At 44.1% G+C, this 22,701-nt stretch overlaps 1 protein-coding gene across 1 annotated transcript in view; it reads left to right on the plus strand.

Annotated features, from left to right (window-relative positions):
- Positions 1–22,701, plus strand: part of Ns3 (nucleostemin 3) — a 95,028-nt gene that overhangs the window by 62,176 nt on the left and 10,151 nt on the right. The window contains exons 11-13 of the mRNA XM_075673244.1: positions 6,427–6,570; positions 8,019–8,142; positions 18,973–19,184. Coding sequence (XP_075529359.1) covers positions 6,427–6,570; positions 8,019–8,142; positions 18,973–19,184 — 480 coding nt within the window. The remainder of the gene's footprint in view (positions 1–6,426; positions 6,571–8,018; positions 8,143–18,972; positions 19,185–22,701) is intronic.

The raw sequence follows: 22,701 nt of genomic DNA on the forward strand, positions 1-22,701 counted from the left end.
GTTTACTCATCCTTCTGAGCTACCAGAGAAAATATTACCATGTATATGTCATGTAGCCGACAATACTGAACAGAAGCGACGAGCATCCTGCCTGCTTTCTTCATTCTCCTGAAAGATGTGCAGCGTGGTGGAAGCAGTGATTTTATTCCCTCCCAACATGTTGCAAAGAAAGTCACGACAGAATGACAGGAAAAATGCAAGAACGACCGTGCATAGAAAAGACAACGGCACGCCGAGCAGACCACAGCGGCTCTGCTTGTGAACTTGGAAAGCTTCCGGGTGAGGCAACTGCAGCACCGCCACAATTTCATCATTTTTTTTTTCATCAGTCTTGGTGCTTGGCAAAGCATCTGCCGGGCCAACTCCCCCATTCCAATATACTCTAGCAATTTCATCGGCATCAGCCTGACGGTGACGACTCGCTATAACGTCACAGGTGGTACATAATAGAGGAGGCCTTGGAAGTTGCAGAAGAGAGCGAGCAATCTTCCGTGTGAGGCTGTGAGCTCTCGCAATGTGAGCAAGAGTGCTTGCAGTGCAATATCTATCTGACTCGCATGTTCGTGGAGGCATTTTCTAAAGATCGTGGAGGTTTTCTTACATGTTTGAAGTGGCCTGCAAACATGTGGCAGTGGCGTGTTTGCAGTGAGAGAAAAGGAGAGAGTCAGACTGGAGCTTCAAGTTTGTCTTACTTCTCTAGTGAAATATGGACGGCTTTCTGTGATAACAGCAAGTTTTTCTGACTTCTCTGGTGAAATATGGACGCCTTTCTCTTGATAACAGTGACTTTGGGCAGCTGTTATGAGTAATTAAACAGGAGTGATACATAGGGAAATATGGAGGAGGAGGTCCCAAGGCTCTAAACTGTGAGATGGGACCTCCTATGGTGATAGAGTAAAAGAAGTACACTCAAACCTCAAAATATCTAACACAGATATATCGAATTATTGCATATATCAAACACTCTATATCACCTAGAAAATCGCTTGCATTTTAATTTTTTATTTCGAACGGGGTCGGACGTAAGATAGATATGTTGAACTCTGCCACCTCAGACGTGTGCTCTGTTGATAGGCAGCAAGCTTTCCCGCAACACCCTCGAAGATAGCGGGGCATGATGGGCATTCCTAACTGCTGCGCACTACAGCTGCACACATCGATTGTGCCAAATGCGCCATTGTGCCAAGGGTGCCACATGGTGGCTTGGATAGTTCGACAATGTCGACGACGCATTGCGCTTGCCGCACTGACTCCTCCTCGGTGCCCCGCCCTGTGCCTGCTGCTCCTTGCGAGGAATGGCGGTTTGCATCCACAGAGGCTCGCAACAGCGTGCGCTCATTGGGCTCACTCATAGACGCCTTGGCAGACGCCACTTCATACTTTGTTAATGACAATGTTTCAATAGGCTTCAATTGACAGACATGGAGATCGCAGTGGAAATAGCAGCCAAACGAATACACTGCCGAAGTTGATTGCACAAGCGCTGATGTTGCCCCGCTCCCAACTTCAACTGAGCCTGTAGCTGCTTCGGCTCTTCTACACCGCTACTGCACCGCAATAGAGGGCATCGGCCTATCGCTTGCAGATCGGTTAGACTATGTTCAGGATGCCGTGGTTAAGCATGCGCTACCAATAAGAACTAGGCTACACTGCTGCAGTACTTTCAGCCAAAGAAATAAATACTTTGTGTGCAGCTTCAGGTGAGTGTTTAATGCGCTGCAATTGGTTCATTGATTGATTTATACAAGTTTTGATGCATTTTTACTTGATTTTATATATAGAATTCTGGCTATATTGAACTATTTCGTGATCACTGCACTGTTCGATATATCACGGTTTGACTGTATACACTCGAACCCGACTTTATCGAACCCGTTTACATCGAATTATTCTGTATATACTACAATTTCTGGACATGGTATAGTTACAATGAGTATATACAGCAAAAATTACGCTTACATTGAACAAAAATAGCAGCGACTCCTGAGATATTGAACATCAAGCAGCGGAAAAGTGCCCCCAGAAGTTGGCATTCCCTCGCAGTGGCGGGAAACCCGGTGGCGCGGCTCCATCCAACCACTCTCCCTACCGTGACCCCGCTGCCTCGGGCTGCTCGGGCGAGCTGTCGACACTCCCCTGCAAAAAATGATCCTGGCCCGCCCGGAGCGCTTGCTCGGACAGCCAATCAGAGGCTCTTGTGCCCTCGTCATGCAAGATGGCGATAGTGCGAGTTGTCTCGCTGCTTTTCTGGTTCATTGTGTGTGCGCCTTGTGGGCCTTCTCCCGCAGTGTTGCCATGATGAAGCGGCAGAATTACCCTTTTGTTGTGAAGCTCAAAATCCTAAATCAAGTCGAACGTAGTGAAAAGTCGGCTTTCCCCGCAGCGTGCAAGATTCTGACGAGCACTTTCAGCACGATTTTGAAGAATAAGGGGAACATTAGGGTTAAAGCGGCCAAACTCACGACCCGGTGCTTGTGGCGCCCAACACATACGCACAGCCGTGTCAAGTGGTTCATCCGAAATCACTTCAGCCGTGCCAGCTTCCACATGCTTGGTGATAACTCTAAATTCTGATGAATGCGACGAAGACAATGTGGAGCAGTGCAGCGAAATTGCCCAAGCAGAAGAAAGTGCAGGACTATTTCATGCGAAACTAAGCTAGTTTCATCAATAAAGTGATTTTATAAATGGTATGGGCAAAGTGTGGGCAATGGTGCGGCCATGACGAGAATTTGCCACCGGCCAATGCGCTAATAGGCCGCAAATTATTGTGGAAAGCTTGTTGCTAATACAGTCAATGTTCGATTTTTCGGACTCCCAAGGGACCGCGAAAACGTCTGAAAAATTATATACATGGAGAAAACGCACCATTTTATAGGTATTTCTCAGATAGAGAAGGTCAAGGATGGAGTATCGGACCTGCGCAACTCTGCAAATGTATCATTGAGGTGGCTCTGAAAAGAGCCATTTATCGTTGATCTTCTTTTGCATGGTGTTCCACTTGCACGCTATTATGATTGTTTCAATTTCAGTCAGGGTCGTATCATCGCCGTACACTGATGACAGCATCATAAGTGCTTGTGTCAATTCAGAGCTCGTTGGCTGTGTAGGCGCTGGCTCTTCATTATCGGTGTTGGAATCGTCCGAATCCACCGTCACTTGACGGACAATTTCATCATTGGTTAACTCTGCATAGAAGTTGAGATCTTTGTTGGCATCGGCGAATCCTTCAAAAGTTATCCTGGTTACAATGTAAACGTCAGCTGCATGCAGGTCGTCGGACATAAAGCCCACGGAAGGAGATTGATTACACACGCTGTCCTTCTCTCTGGGCGAGTCAGTCGTCTCGGTGCCGAGTGCAAAGCGAGTGTGGCAAAAGCAGTTGCGAAGCTTCTCTTGTGTAACTATCTTCCACGAGTTGGCAAGCATACCGACAGCGGACCTAAGGTCAACAGTGTAACTTTTGCCGCTGTCTGATCACAGCACCGTGCAGTTGAGCATGCGTGACCTGTACAGAAGCTTCACGTTACGGATCACACCTTGGTCCATCAGCTGCAGGACTGATGCGGTGTTTGGCAGCAGAAATTCCACCTATATAGCCTTTAGGTCTTTGATGTGGCCACGTGCAGCACAGTTGTCTGTCCACAAACAGCAGAACTCTTAAATTCTGCTGTTTGAACCTTCTGTCCAACTTGCGTATGTACACCTGTGAGCAGAAGTATACTGACCTCACAATCACTGAAAAAACAGCATTTCTTCGTAATTAACACGCATAAACGGAAACTAACGAGTGCACTAGAAAATTCGTAATGTCAAGCTTGGAATGCAGTTTTTACTTTCAAGTTGCATTCGCAGACAGAGGAGAAAATGAGTTTTATCGCGCAATCCCTGGTCCGTATACTTTTGCTCACGGGTGTGCACTTTGAATAACTTCTGTGTTGTCCATGCCTTCTTGTTGGTCTCATACTGAACAGGTACGGTTGCCTCCTTAAAACGCCTTGGATTCTTTGATTTCCCTATTACGAGCATCGGGAGCTTCCCGCTGCCTGACATGTTGCTGCGGAAGAGGACAGTCAGCCGCTCTTTGCTGCGTGTGCGCCATGGCAGAGGTCACCAGCAACTGCAAGCATTTTTTCCTGGGAGCATTTTATCGAACAGTCCAGTTTCATTGCAGTTGAAAATGTTCTCAGGTGGGAACTTTTGCAATAAAGACTGTAGCTTTTCATTCTGATACTGCGCAACAGCTGAGTCATTGACAGCACTGCTTTCCTTGCACTTCTTCTTGAACCTCAGGTCATTGCGATTCTTTAAATTTCTGAGCCACCCATTGTTGAACTTGAATTTATTTACATTCATTTGAAGTGCGAAGGCCTCCACCTTTTGCTTCAAGACATAACCGGAGACCAGGATTCACTTTGCAGTCGTGGTATTTAGCCACACACGGAGTGCTTTCTCAAGCTTTGGGTAAAAACTCTGACTCGCATTCCCTTTTTGAGCCTGCATTGACTATCTGGCCACTTCCGATATCTTCAACTTGATTTTCATGAAATCTGAGTTGGCTTCAAAATTCTGAACTCCTTGCCCATGTCGGCTTGTGACCAGCCACTTTAAGCTTGCTTGATGACGACGGCTTTCTTTTCCATCGTCAGCCTACGGTAGGGGTTTGCATGATTCAAAGCCATGGGTGAAAGTAACGAAGGCGTAGTCAGCGCCATTGCTGTCAGCAGTGAATCCGCTCGATGAAAAACAGAGCAACAATGGGAAGCTTCAAAGCAAACGTAGAAGAGAGTGCACAGCAGCATAAGATCACATGTCCTATCACAAAGCTAAACAAAAAACATGTGGATAAACACAAAAAGCTATCTATAGCCATAGCTATGGCTGCCAATGGATTGGCATGCGAGAGTGCTGGTTTGAGATCTCAGTACTGTATGGTGCTGTGGCTGGCTACGGCTAGCAGATCAGCTAACTATGGCTAGCAGGCTGGCTACGGCTAGCAGAAAGTGCGGGTTTGAGGCTGCAAGATGATCAAAATGGTGGCAGTGGATGCCGCTTTGAACATGTGGGTAGGGGTAAAAAGTTCGAAAATCAGACAGCAAAAGTTTTGAGCGTCCGAAATTTCAGACGTTTTTATACATAGGCTCTTTGGGACACCTGACGGTGCTGCGAAGGAGTCAGAAAAATCGAACGTTGACTGTATGTTCTTACGGTTGGCTCTTCTGTAATTAGCCATGAAATCATGTGTGTGGGCTACACTGATGGCAATTGAAGCCGTATTTGGGTCTGAGTCGACCACCTGGCAACTACCGCAAGCATGCGTGCCAACACTAACCACTAAAACCACTAACCACTAAAATGTTTGTCTGTGTGCTCGCATGTGAGTGGAAAGCTCCGAACTGTGCGAATTACATTAACTCATGCACTCGATGCGATCAGCATGTTTTCTGGTGGCTAGCTAACCCGCCGTGGTTGCTCAGTGGCTATGGTGTTGGGCTGCTGCACACGAGTTCGTGGGATCGAATCCCGGCCACGGCGGCCGCATTTCGATGGTGGCGAAATGCGAAAACACTCGTGTACTTAGATTTAGGTGCACATCAAAGAACCCCAGGTGGTCGAAATTTCCGGAGTCCTCCACTACAGCGTGCCTCATAATCAGAAAGTGGTTTTGGCACGTAAAATCCCATAATTTTTTTTTTTTTTCTGGTGGCTAATTGGCCTGATCTTCACACAGGATTCTGTGCTTTCCATACGCGCTAGCTTCTTTTTTTGTTCCCCCTGTTCACGTAGCCTTATTCGCTTCGATCGGTCTGGTCGACCTGGTCGAATCTTGTATTGATAAAGATCATGCGCTGTGGGAATGTTGTGTGTATCAAGGCACTGACCATGGCCGGGTCATTCACCGAAGGAACCAATATTTAAATGATTGAATATTTGAGAAATTGAATACTAGATATTTGAATTCAGTTCAATTCAATTGAAAATTCACTTCAAAAATTCAATTGAAAATTGAAAATTTTAATTATTTGCTGTTCAATTTGAAATTGAATATTCGGGTATTGCACATCCCTAGAAATTTTTATACATTTTTCTTGGGTTTCAGTAGGTGCAATAGGAAGTGAGCTGGAAATAAGTGTGTTTTACTGAAAACTGCTTACAAAGAATAGTGAAGCTTTCCTCCTCTAGGAGTGTTCCACTTCTTTAGGCCTGTCTTAAACTACATCTTCCACTTCTAGGTTATGTTTTGCATGCTGGCACAACACAGGCAGTGTAATGTTCAAGTTTACATATTCATGTACTTTGAGTGGCACATGGATATGCATCTTCCTGTATCCTGGCGTTATCTATGATGGTAACACACAGGATAAAGGCTAGGTTGATTTTCTATCATTAAACAATGACTCTATGCCCATTGCCTTGCCTGTGCAGACGTTGAACCTGGACGATGAGCTGTGCCTGTGTGACTGTCCTGGCCTGGTGTTCCCCAACTTTGTGAGCAACAAGGCCGAGATGATTGTGCACGGAATCCTGCCAATTGACCAGATGACAGACCATGTGCCCCCCGTCAACCTTATATCCTTCATCCTATTGTGCGATTGTCGCTGCCAGCTCAGTGACCCAGAATATTTCGTCCAATTTGCTCGACAGCTGGGTGCATGGCAAATAATGCATGTGCAAGTGGAACAAGGTTCAGGCACTGAAAGCACTACTTTTGAACACTGTAGCTGCATTTTCTAGGCTTCTCACGGAAAAGAAAAGAGGGCATAAAGACTGGGAAACTGTAACAGCCAAGAGTTAATGGTCTTTATAGCAGGACCACTAAAATGTGGTGTCGTGATCATGAGCACCATCATTAGGCTATTTTTGTGTCCGCTGCAGGATGAAGGCCTCTCCCAGCGATCTGCAATTACACCTGTTTTGCGTTAGGTGGTTTCCAGTTGTGCCTGCAAATTTCCCAACTTCATCATCCCGGCTGATTCTCTGCCATCCTTGACTGTGCTTCCCTTCCCTTGGCAGCAATTCCGTAGCTCTAAAGGACCACTGGTTATCTGCTCTACACATTACGTGGCCTGCCCAGCTCCATTTTTCCTCATAATATTGACTAGAATATTGGCTACCCCCGTTTGCTCTCTTATCCACACCACTGTCTTCCTGCGTCTTAATGTCATGAATAAGATTATTTGTTTCATCACTCATTGCGCTGTCCTTAACTTCTTCTCAAGCCTCTTTGTTAACCTCTCAAGTTTGGAAACGTGCTGCTCCAAAACTAACACCTTCCTGTTCCAAAAATTGTTCCAATGTCTGTTTCAGCATTCCCACCCCTGCAAAAGAAACCTGCACAGGTTGTTTAAAGACAGCTCGGCATTGTTGGCACCAATGCTGCTTGCTGCTTCTTCGCAGATGTTTTGATCAGCGAGCATAGGGTGGCTAAAAGGACATGAATTGGGAATGCATGTGCCAATCTATAAAATTAACTCGCTGAACAACTACATAGCTCTCAGTTGGGTTTCGCAGCCATGACTACAGCACCCAGCAGAATGCATACTGCGTTTACTTGCTTCTAAAGCACAGGTTTTTCCAGAAATGTTTACTAGAAAAAAGTTACATGCGTGTTAGAATCTACTATGAAACCAAAATAATAGTGTAAAGATAAGGTAGTTGGCATTCAAAATTGCTGTAGTCCAATCGATTGCACATGTCTGCAGCTTTAGGAGCTACGGTAGTTGCAACATGGTTTATGCCTGCTGTATAAGTTTGTTAAGCGGCCATCGTCTGCAAGATGTTTAATAAAAAGCAGTACCTAGCCAAGAAAATCAGGTGTGTCTCAATTGAGGGCACTTTAGAGTCAAGTAAACGCAGCAGAACGCATTTTAGTGAGCTTCGTGTGCCTAGAAAGATAGCTATAGTTGCTCTTTAATCGAGGGAGATCAACCTGGGCAGTGCCTCGGAAGCGCCTGACACAATTTGACGCAAGAAAGGCTTCTCCGTGCCTCTGAGTTGACCCTTGACTGCTTATTCACGTGGCCAGCCTGATCCCAAGGCACGTGTTGGAGTCCACCTACAGCATTTGCCTGCCAGCACCCCACGAGACCGAAGACCCGGACAGGGCGCCCATTTCGGAGGAACTGCTCAATGCCTATGGATGTGAGTTCGCATTGATCGGTGCATATGAAGTAACACATCTGCCAACTTTTACGATTTTGTTGTAAAATGCCCGATTTCTGGAACTTGTTAACGATTGGCACATGGACAGCAATAATTTTATGATTTTTCATTTGCATCCTACTTAGGGCAAGGCTGGTCTCGACAGGATGCAAATATAGTTGTCGAGCAATTTTTCAGAGCCCGACTTTTCAGACCTGCTTGATCATGCAGCAACGTCGCAGCTAAAGTGGCTGGTAAAATATTGGCCGCTATTACATGGATATTTCATTAACCAACATATATAAAGCAGCCAGCAAATTTGGAGCAGCACTCCTACAGAATACAGTCAGCTTATTTTTCACTAAACTGAGCACAATTCAGTAATAAAATAATTTCTGGTATTTCTCACAAAATTTTATTATTTCTTGGCTTACTTTTCAGTAAACTGAGCACATTTCAGTGACAAAATGATTTCTGGTATTTCTCACGAAATTTTATTATTTCTTGGCTGCAGCAGTAGTATATACTAAAAGTGTGACAGATCTGAACTGGTGTAATCAGCGTAACCAGTAACACGGGCTGGGATATGCGACGGGTGCTCTTATTTTGCTCATAGCACTGGTCTCAGTGTGTAACTGGTGTGAAAGGAAAGGCATTGCAGCCAGTGCCTACTGTAGGAGGCCTAACATCCACATTGAGGACATCGTTGCCAGAGTAATACGAAGTACTAATGCTTTGTAGCTATTCAGTCGTGGTAAAGCACGCATGAAAACACAGTGTATTTGAAAGATAGGTCCCACTTGTGTCAGTGACATTCCAGTCGTGCTAAATATTTCGTGAGACGTGCACTTGTTCGAGGCAAAGTTGCAACAGATGTAGATAGCCATCAGTGTCACGCCATCAGTCTTGCGCTGCGTGTGCGCAAAAAATTGCACATTGCAATTTCTTCCAGCAATAAATGAATTGGTAGTTGGTGCCTTGTGTGTGTTTTGTGTGTCCCATTCAGTGCTCAAAAACCGAGCTTAGCTAACTCCACCAAATGCTAAAGAAGTTGTGTTGTGCATGAAAACACTCGTTCGGAGCACTTAGCGGCAGACCATGTGCGCGCCACCACACAACACTGTCTCAGGGTGCAGAAATTGGGTGACAACGAAGCAATTGCCAATATAGAAAGAAAACTTTATTTCGCGAGCCTCTGCGAAATAAAGTTTATAATAAAAAGAAGTGTAAAGTTTATGAAATAAAGTTTATAAGTAATTAATAAATAAAGTAAGATGACTAAATTGACTGCAAGAATCCTGATAAACACAGTAGCTGTTGGCAAATTGGAACTGAAGTGGTTCTCAGTCGCCACTATTTGTACGTCATGCAGAGAGTTCACAATGGCCCTCGTATAGCACAATGAATGTTTGTGAAGGAGCTGGAAGCCTTGTGTTGAAGACGCACTATGGGCAACAACATTGCTGATTCAAGAGCACACTGGTCGGTAGTTAATGCAAAAAAGGAATTGTGCTTTGTGAACATAAAATGATGAAATGTTTATTAGTGGCAGTAACAAAACATAGTAAAGCAAACATATAGAGTGACCTAATAGTTGCCAAATCAGATATATTTGTTGACATATGTTCTCGTGTTTAAATTATTATTTTAACCCTTTGAGGGTAACTTCTTTGAAGATGTGCACACGAGAATATTTCGCAAGACTCAAATGTTCCTGCTCTTACACTACATAATATGTACAGTCCCGTGCAATATGACTTGCAACACCCTAGTTTGTGGTCAAAAGGGCTCCAGGGCTGCGCGGTGGCTCTAACATACGAAATAGCGGTATAATAAGTATCACTAATTGAAGCTATGCTTAGGTCTGGAACTTACCCTGTGGCTGCGCAGCCGTATAGTCTTGGAGCCCCTTCGACCATGTGCACCGGTGTTGCAGGTCATATTGCACGTGGCTGTACATCCATAGCATAATCAAACTGCATAGGTGCGCGCACTCAAAAAAACTTTATGGTTGTGTGCCCGTCAAAAAAGCGAATCGTTTGGCAGACTTACGCAAATCTTCATCTTATCGCGAACCAGAGGCAAATAGTTTTCGCGAGTCTCACAAAAAAAAGGGGGGGGGGGGCGAAAACGCATGCACTGCGGCATCCTTCCTATGCGCACCCCTGTGAGCACTAAACAAGCGAGAAACAAGCGGTCGCCCTTTGAGCAATTAGTAACGAAATAGCCATCAGTTTTGCAAGCACAAGAAGCCGAAACCGCCCGCAGAACAAAACCCAAACCGCCGCCCGCCCCGTGCCAATGCGCGAGTGGTAGTATATAGACGTGCGGGAGCAAACTAGCGCTAAAACAAACCATGCAACGAAAACCGAGAAAGGGAGACACGCGAAAAAAGTTCCATGTATTCCCAATTAGTGCCAGCACATGGCAGCAAAGAAAAAGTTAGGAAATTGGCACGCTTCTTCAACGCACAGACGGCGCCGTAAATATACAGCATCGACCATTTTGGACTCGTTCACTGCGCCGTATATTGCCGTCATTGACCCTCAAAGGGTTAAGTGGGGCAGAAATCGCTTTAGGGACGTTTTGAGTTATATAAATTCGTAAAACTGATTAGGAGGTAGAGCTGATTGCCATTTTGGTTATTAGGTGCTACAGGCTATGAAAGAAGTGCTAATCAGTAAGGGTGTGCGAATATCAGAATTTTCAAATGTGAATTGAATACAAATACCAGCATAGAATATCGAATCAAATAGTGAATAATGATATGCACATGCATTTATTAGTCGACACCACGTACCCAAGCACATGAGGGTTGGACCCTGCCGCGTGTAGCCGTGCGTGGCTTAGCAGTGTTCAGGGAAAGGGTATTCCTGGGGGTTGAGCCAATGCCAGGTGTTCGGACCTTTAAGGCCCCCCACGGAGGCAACACACCTCTTTGGCCTCCGCTTCACGTAGACAGCACCGACGGACTGACCCACCCTGGGGAAATCAGTAGTTGCCTTTTCCTGTCTCTCTCTCCCTCCAGCCTTTGTCTTTCTCTAACTTTCCATCTTTCCTGTCTTCTCCTGGCTTCCACTTCCAATTTTTCCAGGCAGCAAGGGTTAATCTTGTGTGAATAGCCAACCTAGGTTATGTCATATTTGGTTATAGCGGTAATGTACAGCTGGCATTTGTAGAACTTGGTTTTACACGCCCTGCAGCGTCCCCTTGTAGGACTCCAAGGTGGGTGGCTGGCGTTACTGCCGAAAATTAAACATGTATCTATGGCAACCTCTTTCCCCTCGCTCCCTGATCGCCCTCAGAAATGAGGGCACACCGAAGATGTTTTTTTTAATATCTTGGTAACAGATCGCAAAATTTTTAGATTCCATGTCATCCATTCTGACAAACCTGAAAAGACCATGAGAATGATCTCACCCTTCCTCATGTCAAAATGTCTCGCCGAATCTCTTCGTGCAAGATACAAAGCATTGAAAATGGCTAGCGGTGATCTCCTTTTGGTACTCCACGATCCGAAACAGCTTGAAAATCTTCCTAGTGTCATTCGGGAAAATCCCAGTGACAATATCCCCCCACCGAGCTATGAACACCAGCTCTGGTGTTGTCTCCAACGATGACCTGATGAAGTTAACAGAAGCTGGACTGTTGGAAGGCTGTAGTGACCAAAACATGATAAATGTTAAAGGAATTATGCCAAGGCACAATGGCAAGGCAATAAAAACCAAGCATCTAGTACTCACTTTTTGTTCAAGCATCCTGCCTGAGACACTCGAGGCCGGCTATGTAAAGCTACGAGTCAGGCTGTATGTTCCAAATCCTCTTCCCTGCTTCAAATTATATTTCTACTATGTTTCTTGGAGGGCAAGCTGGCAGAGCTTTCTTTCAGATATAAATTCATATACTTAAGAAGCTAAAGTGCGGGACAGGCTGAAAAGGCTAAAGGGACAAGAAATTCATCCATTGCCTCTTGTGAACGATGAAGCAAACAGCTTGGAAGACTAAGCTGAGGCTCTTGGCGAACATTTTCAGCTCATTTCAAGTTCTAACCATTATTCTGAAGCATTCCTGAAGCACAAACAAGTAGCAGGATGCAAGGCAATTGACTGCAAATGCAAACAGAACGAAGCCTATAAACTGCCTTTTAACATTGCCAAGTTGAGAGCCTCCTTGATTGCATGTCAGAGCTCTTCACCTGGACCTGACAGGATCATGCATGACATGATTAAACACCTCCCTAGTGATACTCAAATAACCCTACTTGCACTTTTTAACGCTATATGGGCTGCGGGGTACCTCCCTACCGCATGGAAATTAGCCCTTGTCATTCTGATTCTGAAATAAGGCAAAGACTCCACATTAGGAACAAGTTACCACCCAATTGCCCTCACAAGTTGTATTTGCAAATTAAAAAAAAGAAAGATAAACCGTCGACCTCTACACTTTGTTAAATCAAAACAAAATTCAAAACAAAATTCTTGATCCATATCAGTGTGGTTTTAGAATAGGACCGTCTACAACCGACCATCTCGTGTGCATTGAAGAAAACATTTGCAATGCCTTTGTACATGAACAAACCATCTTATCTGTATTTCTCGATATGGAAAAGGTCTATGATACAACTTGGCGTTTCCTCTGGTAATCTCTCTCTTTAAAACCAGCCGCCAGCGACAGCACCCGCACGTGACGTCACTGCACTAACCCTTTAAAACTAACACGCCGAGGATGACGAGGCCGCCTTTGACGAAGATAGGTCCTCCTATCGAAACGTTGGCCAGCCTTTCTGAGGCACCTTATCCCTGTTTACAAACTTTATACCACAACTTGGCGTTATGGAATTCTGCGTCACCTGTCGACACTGGGCATCCGCGGCACCATGTTAAACATTATAGAAGGCTACGTACAGAACCGTACATTCCGGGTATAAATAGGTAATTCACTGTCACGTGCATTCATAAAGGAAACTAGGGTACCCCAGGGAGGTGCAATGAGTTGCATGCTCTTTGTTGTTAAAATGAACCTGCTTCTTAAAATCATTACCACCGTCTGTTTTTTTTTCCGTCTATGTAGACGACATACAAGTAGGTTTCAAATCCTGCAACCTAACAGTCTGTGAGAGACAAGTACAAAAGTGTTTGAACACGGTTTCTATGTGGGTAGGCGAAAATGGGCTCAAAGTGAACCCCAACAAAAGTTTGTGCGTTCTTTTTGCCAGAAAGACAGGGCTCGCCGCAGATCCCACTGTCGAAATGTACGGGCAACAAATACCTGTGAACAAAGAACACAAATTCCTAGGTGTTATACTTGACTCCAGGCTTACTTTCATTCCACGCATAAGATATCTTAAAGGAAAATGTCTAAAAACAATTAACTTACTTAGAATCCTATCCCACACAACATGGGGTAGTGACGGGAAGTGTTTATTGGATCTTTAGAGGAGCCTAATTCGATCACGATTGGACTGTGGTGCTGTGGTATATCACTCTGCCGCCTCAAGCACGCTAAAGCTGCTAAATCCTGTCTACCATCTGAGTATCCATATGGCTACTGGTGCATTTAGAACAAGCCCTGTCGAAAGTCTATACGTAGTCAGATGAGTGGTCACTCCATTTTCAGAGAACATACATCAGCTTCACCTATTTTCTCAAAGTGCACTCTCACTGTTAACGACTTGACGTATGCAACACTTTTTCGTAATAGACCCTCTATGAGACTCCTATCAGACTTTCTCATTGCATGTGAGAGAACTTAGTGAAGAAATGAATGTTTCAATTCTCTAACATCGCCTAATGCCTCCAGCTAGTCTTGAATTCCAATGGCGGAGTCTGAGCAAGTTTTTCTGCTCGTTTCGGAGCAAGTTTGTTCCAATGACAGAGTGAGGGCGGGAGTAAGGTGTTCCAATGAGTGAGTCTGAGGGGATTCAGAGCGGGAGTCACTCCGTGGAGCAGAAAAAGATGCTCCGCCAAAATCGGCAAAGTCGACCGGAACTCTGCGTGACGTATTTGCTTTACCACGTTTGTCTGCTGGGAGGCGCCACCAGTCCCGACTCATGAGGAAGCAAAAGCTGCTGCACGCTTGGCGCGAGATATCCATTCCGCACTTTTAAAAAACAGCAGGTGAACGGCGCTGAAGAGACAAGTGACCGGTGCGGCGGTACTGGGAGCAAACAGCGGAAGGAAATGTCAACACGCTAGGTATCCTGGGTAACTTGGTGATAGAACTTCCGCTTCCGTCTTGCTCCAGCGGCGCAGGCTGTGTTCCACTCGCGGATCTGGAGGCGTTGCTCTACGCCAGAGTCAAGTGCTCGCTCGCAGAGTCCGTCGGCTGCTCCGACTTCGCCATTGGAATTCAACATAAGCTATTACTGCTCTGGGAGTGACAGGTGATAGAGCGTGATGTATCCTTTATAGAGGTCATAAAGCGCACTCCTGAGCTCGAAATCGCTATGCATTTCCGTGAACTTCAGTCGAAGCACTCCTGCTCCAAATTCTACAGAGATGCGTCCAGTTCACATTCTGGCGTATTTGGCACTGCTGTTGGTCCATCTTTTTCTAAATATGATGTTTTGAACCCCCTAACAAGTGTCTTCACTACACAAGCCTATGAATTACTGTCTGTGGTTTGCGGTAAGACATATAAAGAAATTAAAACTTGACAGAGCAATCATATTCACAGACTCGTTAAACCTTGCAAAAGTGTTAATTTCTTTACAAAAGCATACAAATCCTGTTTTTATTGAACTTTACTCAATATTGTGAAACATTTATTTATCTCATAGACAGGTAGTGATATGCTGGGTCCTTGGCCATAGAGTAATCGAAGGTAATGTGCTTGCCGATGAAATCGCCAAATCAATAGCAATCCAAGGTATTCGTTCTGCTGCTGTTCCTGCCACAGACATGAAGCCTTTCCTACGAAACAAACTGCGAAGCCACTGGCAACACTTTAGGGATGGTGAAACGAGCAATAAGCTTCACGCAATTAAACGGGAGTTAGGTTTCTGGCCCCCAGTTACGAAAACATGAAGAATCGATGTCCTAGTCAGTTGACTCAGAATAGGACCCACATTTGGCACTCATAACTTTCTCTTGACTAGTAACGAGCCTCCAACCTGTGGTAGATGTGGTGGCAGGCTGACAATCCTCCACGTCTTCCTGGAGTGTCGGGAAGCTAAAAGAGACAGGAAGAAAAATTTTCCTCTTACATACCGCTATTGTGTCCCTCTTCATCCGGTTGTGTTTCTTGGCGAAGAACGGCTTTTTAAGACTAAAGCAGTCCTTGCTTTCTTGAATGATGTTGTGCTACTTGTTATAAGCCCATTAAATTCGTAGTGCATCTTCTTTCGAGAGGATGCCACCATGATAGTTTTATATAACACATGCCTCCATATTTGCGGACAACTTTTCTTGGCTATGAAGCGAAAGCTACAGAGGCGGAGCTTCTCCACATGTCTGTATTCGTACGCACTGTAGTCCAGACGCGCTCGGCACTGGTTTTGCCAACCTCGCACAACCTCTTTCGTCAAGGCAGATACAATTCACTCGCCGTGGATCAATGTTTATTCACATCTGATGTGTACCAAGTTTTGAACAGCGAGCATCGCAGCCTGCGTCAGAGCTTCGAAGTAGCCGTATGGTGTCAGCTAGGACTTGGATGCACAACTGACGCTGGCGTCGGTAGAGCTGGCGCAGCAGTCAGCTCGCTCACTCGTTTGTACGTACGTGCTGATGGTTGCAATTTCCAGAGGGGTTCGCTTGGCTTCTGCGCAGATGCTGGAAAAAACTTTTTTGTGAGTTCTTGTTTTTTTTTATTTTTTTTTTTTTTTGCTAAACTTGGACAACAGCCTTTCAGCCTTTCAGCGGAACAGCAAGCGACGAGCAATCGCCAGAAGACACAGGCGTAGTTTTACATTTGATGAATGTGCAAAACTTGCGACGGTCTCGGGTGTGCGAAAACTCGGAAGAGCAAACTAAAAATACAATAAAATAGCAATAGTTGACTGGTGGATGTTACGTATTGTTTCAAATTAGGTGCTGTAGAAAACAAAAAAAAAAGTATTGTTTTCTATTTCCCATGGAAGAAATTGTGACAAAACTGTGGGACTACTTCCAGCAGCGGTGAAAGAGGCGCAGTTAGTTTCCGTAGCCTTCGCTTCATTGCCAAGAAAAGTTGTTCGCGAGTATAGGCCCTTGTGTTTTAAGGGGTCTGGTGAGGTAGTAGTGCTCTAGCGAATTTTAGCATCTCGCATATTTTGTACATTGCATCATTATTCCGCCATTCATTTTAATGCTCATAGCACATGTCATTAGTAATTGCCATAATCTTATTACACGTACATTTTATGCAATTTACAGCAACTTTTTTAGGCTCCTTTACAGCCATGTCACAGCGACTTCAGTGAACACATCTATCCACTGTGCACTCATTAACACTGGCGTGATGCTATTTCGCGATACCTGGCCCTTGCGCCACTAAACATCACACATTCATTCATACATTTATTAACGAGTTGGTTTATTTTATAGCATGTTGGAACATTGCAATTACACTATCATTGGTAAAAAAAATTTAACTATTTATTTATTTATTTACTTACTTATTTACTCACTCACTCACTCACTCACTGACTCTCACTCACTCACTCACTCACGCACTCACTCACTCACTCACTCACTCACCCACTCACTCACTCACTCACTCACTCACTCACTCACTCACTCACTCACTCACTCACTCACTCACTCACTCACTCACTCACTTACTTAACTTACTTACTTACTTACTTACTTACTTACAGTACCCTCAGGGCTTACATGAACCATTACAGAGGGGAGAGGCTAATAAATACAGATAACTATACAAAGCAGAAAACACAATAATCAGATAATAGTGCATAGGCCAATGTGAAAATAACACAAGTTGGAGCGACACAATAAGCATATCATAAAAATACAGACACAATATAATACAGACGAAATATAGATGTGTGGTACACACAGTGAAGGTTAGAGTGGGAAGATAAGCACGTATTTATAAAAGTTAAATTATAATACAAAGTATAGTGTTTGTAGATTAGGTAGGTAGCACAATGGAAATAACTTATAAACAGTACTGGTCAGAAGAAAACAGCTACTCTACATGTGTAAATATATTAAATTCAAGGTACACTAGGTAATGTTAGTAAGTGCCTTGTGGAAGTCGTCGGTGTTAGTAATACAGACGAGTGGATCTGGTGGGTGACTCCATTCCTGGCATGTTTTTGGATGAAACGAGTTACCATAGGTAGATGTTCTGTGGGATGGGATGTTCACTTTATGACGATGGTCCATGCATGCAGAAGTAAAAGAGGCTGGTTCGATATAGTGTGATTTGAGCGTGGGAATTACTAAAAGGTTGTGTATTTGGCTCACGTTAGTTTTGGAAAATTGAATAATTTCTGCTAGTTGTCTATTCTCGCCAACCTGTGCCTTATTATACCATATCAATAATCTGTAAACTCAGGCGCACTTGACCCTGTAGCAGTCGTCACTCATTCCATTTGCTGTCAAGTAGTAGGCTCAAGATTCGGGGTGGAACCTGCAAAAGAGTGCACCCCCGCTGTTCGCAATCGCGTGCCCCCTTACTGTTGAGGGGCTGGCTTTTCTGCAAAGCTCAGACTTTCAGTGGGTAAGCTTGTTTTACAGGCCAAATTTCGCCAGCAGCATGAAATTATCACAAAATTCAGCACGAAATCAGACACCCTTTCTTAGATTAGATAGAAATAAACAGCTAAGAACCATGTTTGCTCCTGCACAGCCAGCAATATATTCGATTCGTTTCAGTTATTTGTATCAAATCGAATATTCGAAAATTTTTGAATACCTAGTTTTCTAATCAAATAACGGCGATCAAAAATATAATATTTGAAATTTTTGAATATTCGCACATTCCCAGTAATCAGCATAATGCATAGTTATGCATGAACTTGTTACAATAAAGCATAAGCTTGTTTTGTATTTTGTCATAGCTGTTACTTATTTAACACAGGTGTTCAAACATAACACAATCTTTGAGTGTCTCAGTTTCCACCATTGCTACGGTCATAACAATGCATTTAAGGCATCTGCATTGTCATGTGCCATAGTATTAGGCAATAACCTTCCTCAAGATTTAGCATGCAAGAAGGCATAATCTTTAGGATATGCTGTTTCACTGGCATGAGAAATGTATTCCTGGCTAGGTGTTGCTGTTTATATGTAGATTCAGCAGTTCTGTCATCCTTGAAATAATCATGTTTTATTTCCTGTTTATATTTTTATGGATTTCCTTAGAAACCAAAAGCTGCTTGCTTTTCTTTCTGCTGTACGTTGTTCTGACTGCTGCTTGTAAAAACAAAAGCGTAACTCCCACATCGCACTATGTTCCGATGTTGGAGGCTCTGATCTACCTGTATAAATAAATAAATAAATAAAGCTTGGAACTATACAGTACATCCTCTAACTTGAACTCTGATATCCCAAAATATTGGTTAAGTTGAAATTTTTGCCTGGCTCAGTATCAACGCTATGTATTTTTGACCTCTGAAACGCTTTTGCACCGCACTTCGGATATATTGGAATCTCAACTTCGAAAACATCTGGAAAAATTTGCTAGCCAAAGGTTTCCATACTGTATGTGCCACTGCGATTTCAAAATGCTGTACGTGGTGTATGCGTGGCCAGGGGCTTATACTTTCGTGAATTCTCTTATCTCCAAACTCCGATTATCCTGAACTTCTTCCTTGTTTTTACAACTTTGAGTTAACTTGTCCTTGCTGAGACTATAACGGCTGCTTAACTAATTTGTTTGCAGACATGCGAGGATTCATGACGCAGAGTGGGCTACCAGATAACCCACGTGCATCGCGCTACATTCTCAAAGACTTTGTCAACGGGAAGCTGCTCTACTGTGTAGCACCACCTGGTGTAGACCAGAAGGAGTATCACACGTTCCCACTACCCCCCAGCAAAACGCGTCGGCCTCTGCTCACTTTTGACCGGCCACCACAGATGCGGCGGACACAGGTACGATGTATTTAAATACTATATGCCTGCTGTGTGTGTGTAAATGTAACACATTTTAAAAATTTCTTCCCGATCTTGACAAAGCACCTCACATCATTATGGAACCAAGGTCTGAATGTGATTTTTTTTAATTGTAAAGCTTATTTGTAGCGCAAACAGGGTATCTACCAATCAGGAAAACCAGGAATACTCAGGCATTTTTAATAGTCTGTAAATACTCAGGGAAAGCTTAGGGAATTTGTGCTTCTATCGGAAGATTAGCAGTCATTTTATTGAAAGTAGACGAAAGTCGTCCTAATGCTGGCTCGAGTAAAATACAGAAATTGTAACGAGTTGTCTTTGGCGCCGTGTCATCGGTTGGAGGAGTTCCCAGTGTACTGTAAGCGAACGATTTTCCGGACGCCCAATTTTTGGGACATACTCGATAATGCGGATGGCTTCGTGGCACTACTACGTGGTCCCATACTCACCACATACCCCATCGTCAATGTATAAAAACATCTGAAATTTCGAACGCAAGAACCCTTCGCCGCGTGGTTTTCCGGACTTCTTGCCGCGACCGCAGGTCCGAAATGGCATTAATCAAAGCCAACACCACCGTTTTGATTATTTTGCCGCCTCGAACTGGCGCTCTCGCATGCAGATCCGCTGGCAGCCGTAGCCACCACGGCAGCAACGCAAGGCCTAGCTGCCTTGACGTTCGCAATTAAGGTTCTTGCCGTTCAGTGTTGGTTTTTCATTGAAAGAATTCGCCGTTGTCAGCAATGGCACTGACTCCACCTCTGTAATCCTCGTGATTGGCTTCGAAGCTTAAAAAGCATGGCATGTTGCATAATGCCAGTTCCCAAAAGTCAGCTTTGCCTCAGCACAGCAATGTTACGCGCTGAAGCATACATGAAGTATTGCGGTGAAGCTTAAGTTTGGGAAGGTGCAATTTTCAGAGGACACAGTACGTATTCCCTAATTATACATGCGTGCACCCGCCATCTCCTGTCACAGTACGAGCACTGATATGCCTAATAAGTGTTCTGGCATGCCTTCAGAGCTTTTTCAGGCGTGCCTGTGGTGATTTGAGCCCTTAAGGGCTTTTTAAAGGACATGCAGTCACTTTTTTCAGACTGCCCGATTTTTCGGAAATTTTAGCGGCCTATAGGAAGTTCAAAAAATCGGACATTGACATACAACTGATGAATAAGATGCATCAAATAATCCGTTGGGCGAACATGTGGCAGAAAGAGGATGAGAACAGAAAGGACCGTCGCGTTGAGGAATGATCGGGAAATTAACTGCGCCACCTCTTCTTTGGAGGAGTTTGAGCTCAAAAAGGAAAGTGTTGGCTGATGCCGACGTGCAGGCGACTGGGCCCTCATCCAAATAACCAAAATAAACTCTTTAAAGAAGTGAAACACAACACTGAGGCATTGTTCGTGGGCTGAGGGTATGTCAGGACAGTTGAGGTTGACTTTCCAGCTGCTGAGAGAATCTCACTTGTGACAAAGTTTGGGCCTCATACCACTGCGCTTGCTATCAGTTGATAGAAATAGCTCATTTTCAAAAATATTTGCTTCTAGTATATGCTTCTCTTTTTATTCGTATTTAAAAATGTTAGACTAAATTTGCAATGGCTTTGGGGGGGGGGGGGGGGCAAGGCATACACATGCAGCTAAGCCTCACTCTTTGTTTCTTTATCCCAGTACGATCGTTCCACAAATATGAATTGTAAATTCACCAATTTTGCACTTTGTACATATTAACAAAGCCAGGGATGTTACTACAATTGCTAAACTTCACTGAGACAATGCACAGCTCGCTGCTATCGTCATGCATGTGAAATATGTACGGGAAATTCAAATCTGCGTCAGTCAGTAGGAGTGTCTCCTGTGTCCGCATGACAGCAGTAACAAATAGCAGTGCTAGTTTTTCATTTTCCATTCACATATTTTGCTGTTATTTCCGTGTAGTGAAATACGACACTGTGGGCTATCTGAAGCTCAGATCTCTCCTTTTTACGGTGATTTCAATATGACAGGTTGCATCAACAGAACATCATGTGCTCCGAGGTACAATGGCACCTCCCGATGCTTGATTTTCTACCTGATCTTTGTCTACAATGCAATCAAAAGCAAAATTTTTCAACTTCTACATCGCTTGTTTTTGTAATATTTGCCCACATGATAAAGGAACACCTGAGGATCTTGAAGAAAAAAAAAATATCGGCAGTTATGACCAGGCAACCAGAATGCTGGGCAGTAAACCGAAGTGTTGGGATGTGGGGAGCACCTTGCTGCCAACCCTCTTGAATTTTTCATAGATTTTACGAATTTGGACGTGTTTTATGACTTTACAAATGCTGCGTTAAGTTTATGAAACACAATTTCTGTTTACAAAAAAAGTTTCACTCGTCTGTCTCTGAACTTTCTTTTGGAAGTCTTCTGATGATGAAAGGATGCCAAGAAGGGTGCTTCCTTAGAGCAATTTTCGTGCAAAATCACTGATCTCAAAGCAGTGTGTTGCTTTTTCAATCTCTGCTGTTCCAAGTTTGGTGGTACTTGTATGGTGCACCTAAAGGTAAGTCATCTATAATGAAGTGTGTATGTATCCCTCAAAAGGTGTCTATTTGGAGAAAGCACAAAAAAAGATTGTTAAGTCATCCTCTTGCACCACAAACAAGTTAGGACGTGGCCACAAAAGGTCAAGCTTGACATGACAGCCTACTCGGCAATTAACCAAGAATTTGGCTGCAGTCTGAAGGTGCAGTCTTGGTCATTTTGGATCTGCCTTCGTATTGTACATAAAGGGCTTGGGCTTAAAATGCCATCTAGGGATGCAATGGGCATTCCCAGGGTAGCCGTGTCACCCTTTCTACTTACTCTCCCTCTTTGTGCTCTCGGGAACGAGTGGTGTACAGTAGGCCTTGCAGCAAGTACCTATATAGGAAAAACATACCGTCACAGCAGTGAAAAAGAGCCAGGAAACTAGGTACAATGGAACACCTATTATACAACTTTGAGGGGACCACGCTAAACCGTCGCATACCGTATTTACTTGATTCTAACGTTCCCTCGATTGTAACGCGCACCCGTTTTCCGTGCCCAAAAATTAAAAACTCGATTGCAATGCGCACCGGTTTTCCATGACCAAAAAAACAAAATAAAGAGTACAATATCACACACCTTGTGCTTTCATATAGAAATACTATTTTCTCTCATTTGGAAAAAACAGATTTATTCCCAATACACTAAAGTTGTGATGAATAAAAACACAAATGGAAGCAGTGTACCTTGCCGCCATGATTTTCACTGCGCCGGTACGAGTCGCGTGGAACAATAGATCTCACTCGTCGTCGCTATCAACAGAGCAAAGTGTTTCATCCTCGGTGCCGTCCATGGCATTCGAAATCCCTCACTTTTTAAGGCCTTGTTGACCATGGCAGACAGGATCGTGCACCATGCATCTCTCACCCATCTAGCAAAGTCCTGCACTGAGGCATGCTTCATTTTATTGGCGGGGGTGAATT

This window comes from Dermacentor variabilis, chromosome 10 (genome assembly GCF_050947875.1).
Source record: "Dermacentor variabilis isolate Ectoservices chromosome 10, ASM5094787v1, whole genome shotgun sequence".
Taxonomy (NCBI): domain Eukaryota; kingdom Metazoa; phylum Arthropoda; class Arachnida; order Ixodida; family Ixodidae; genus Dermacentor; species Dermacentor variabilis.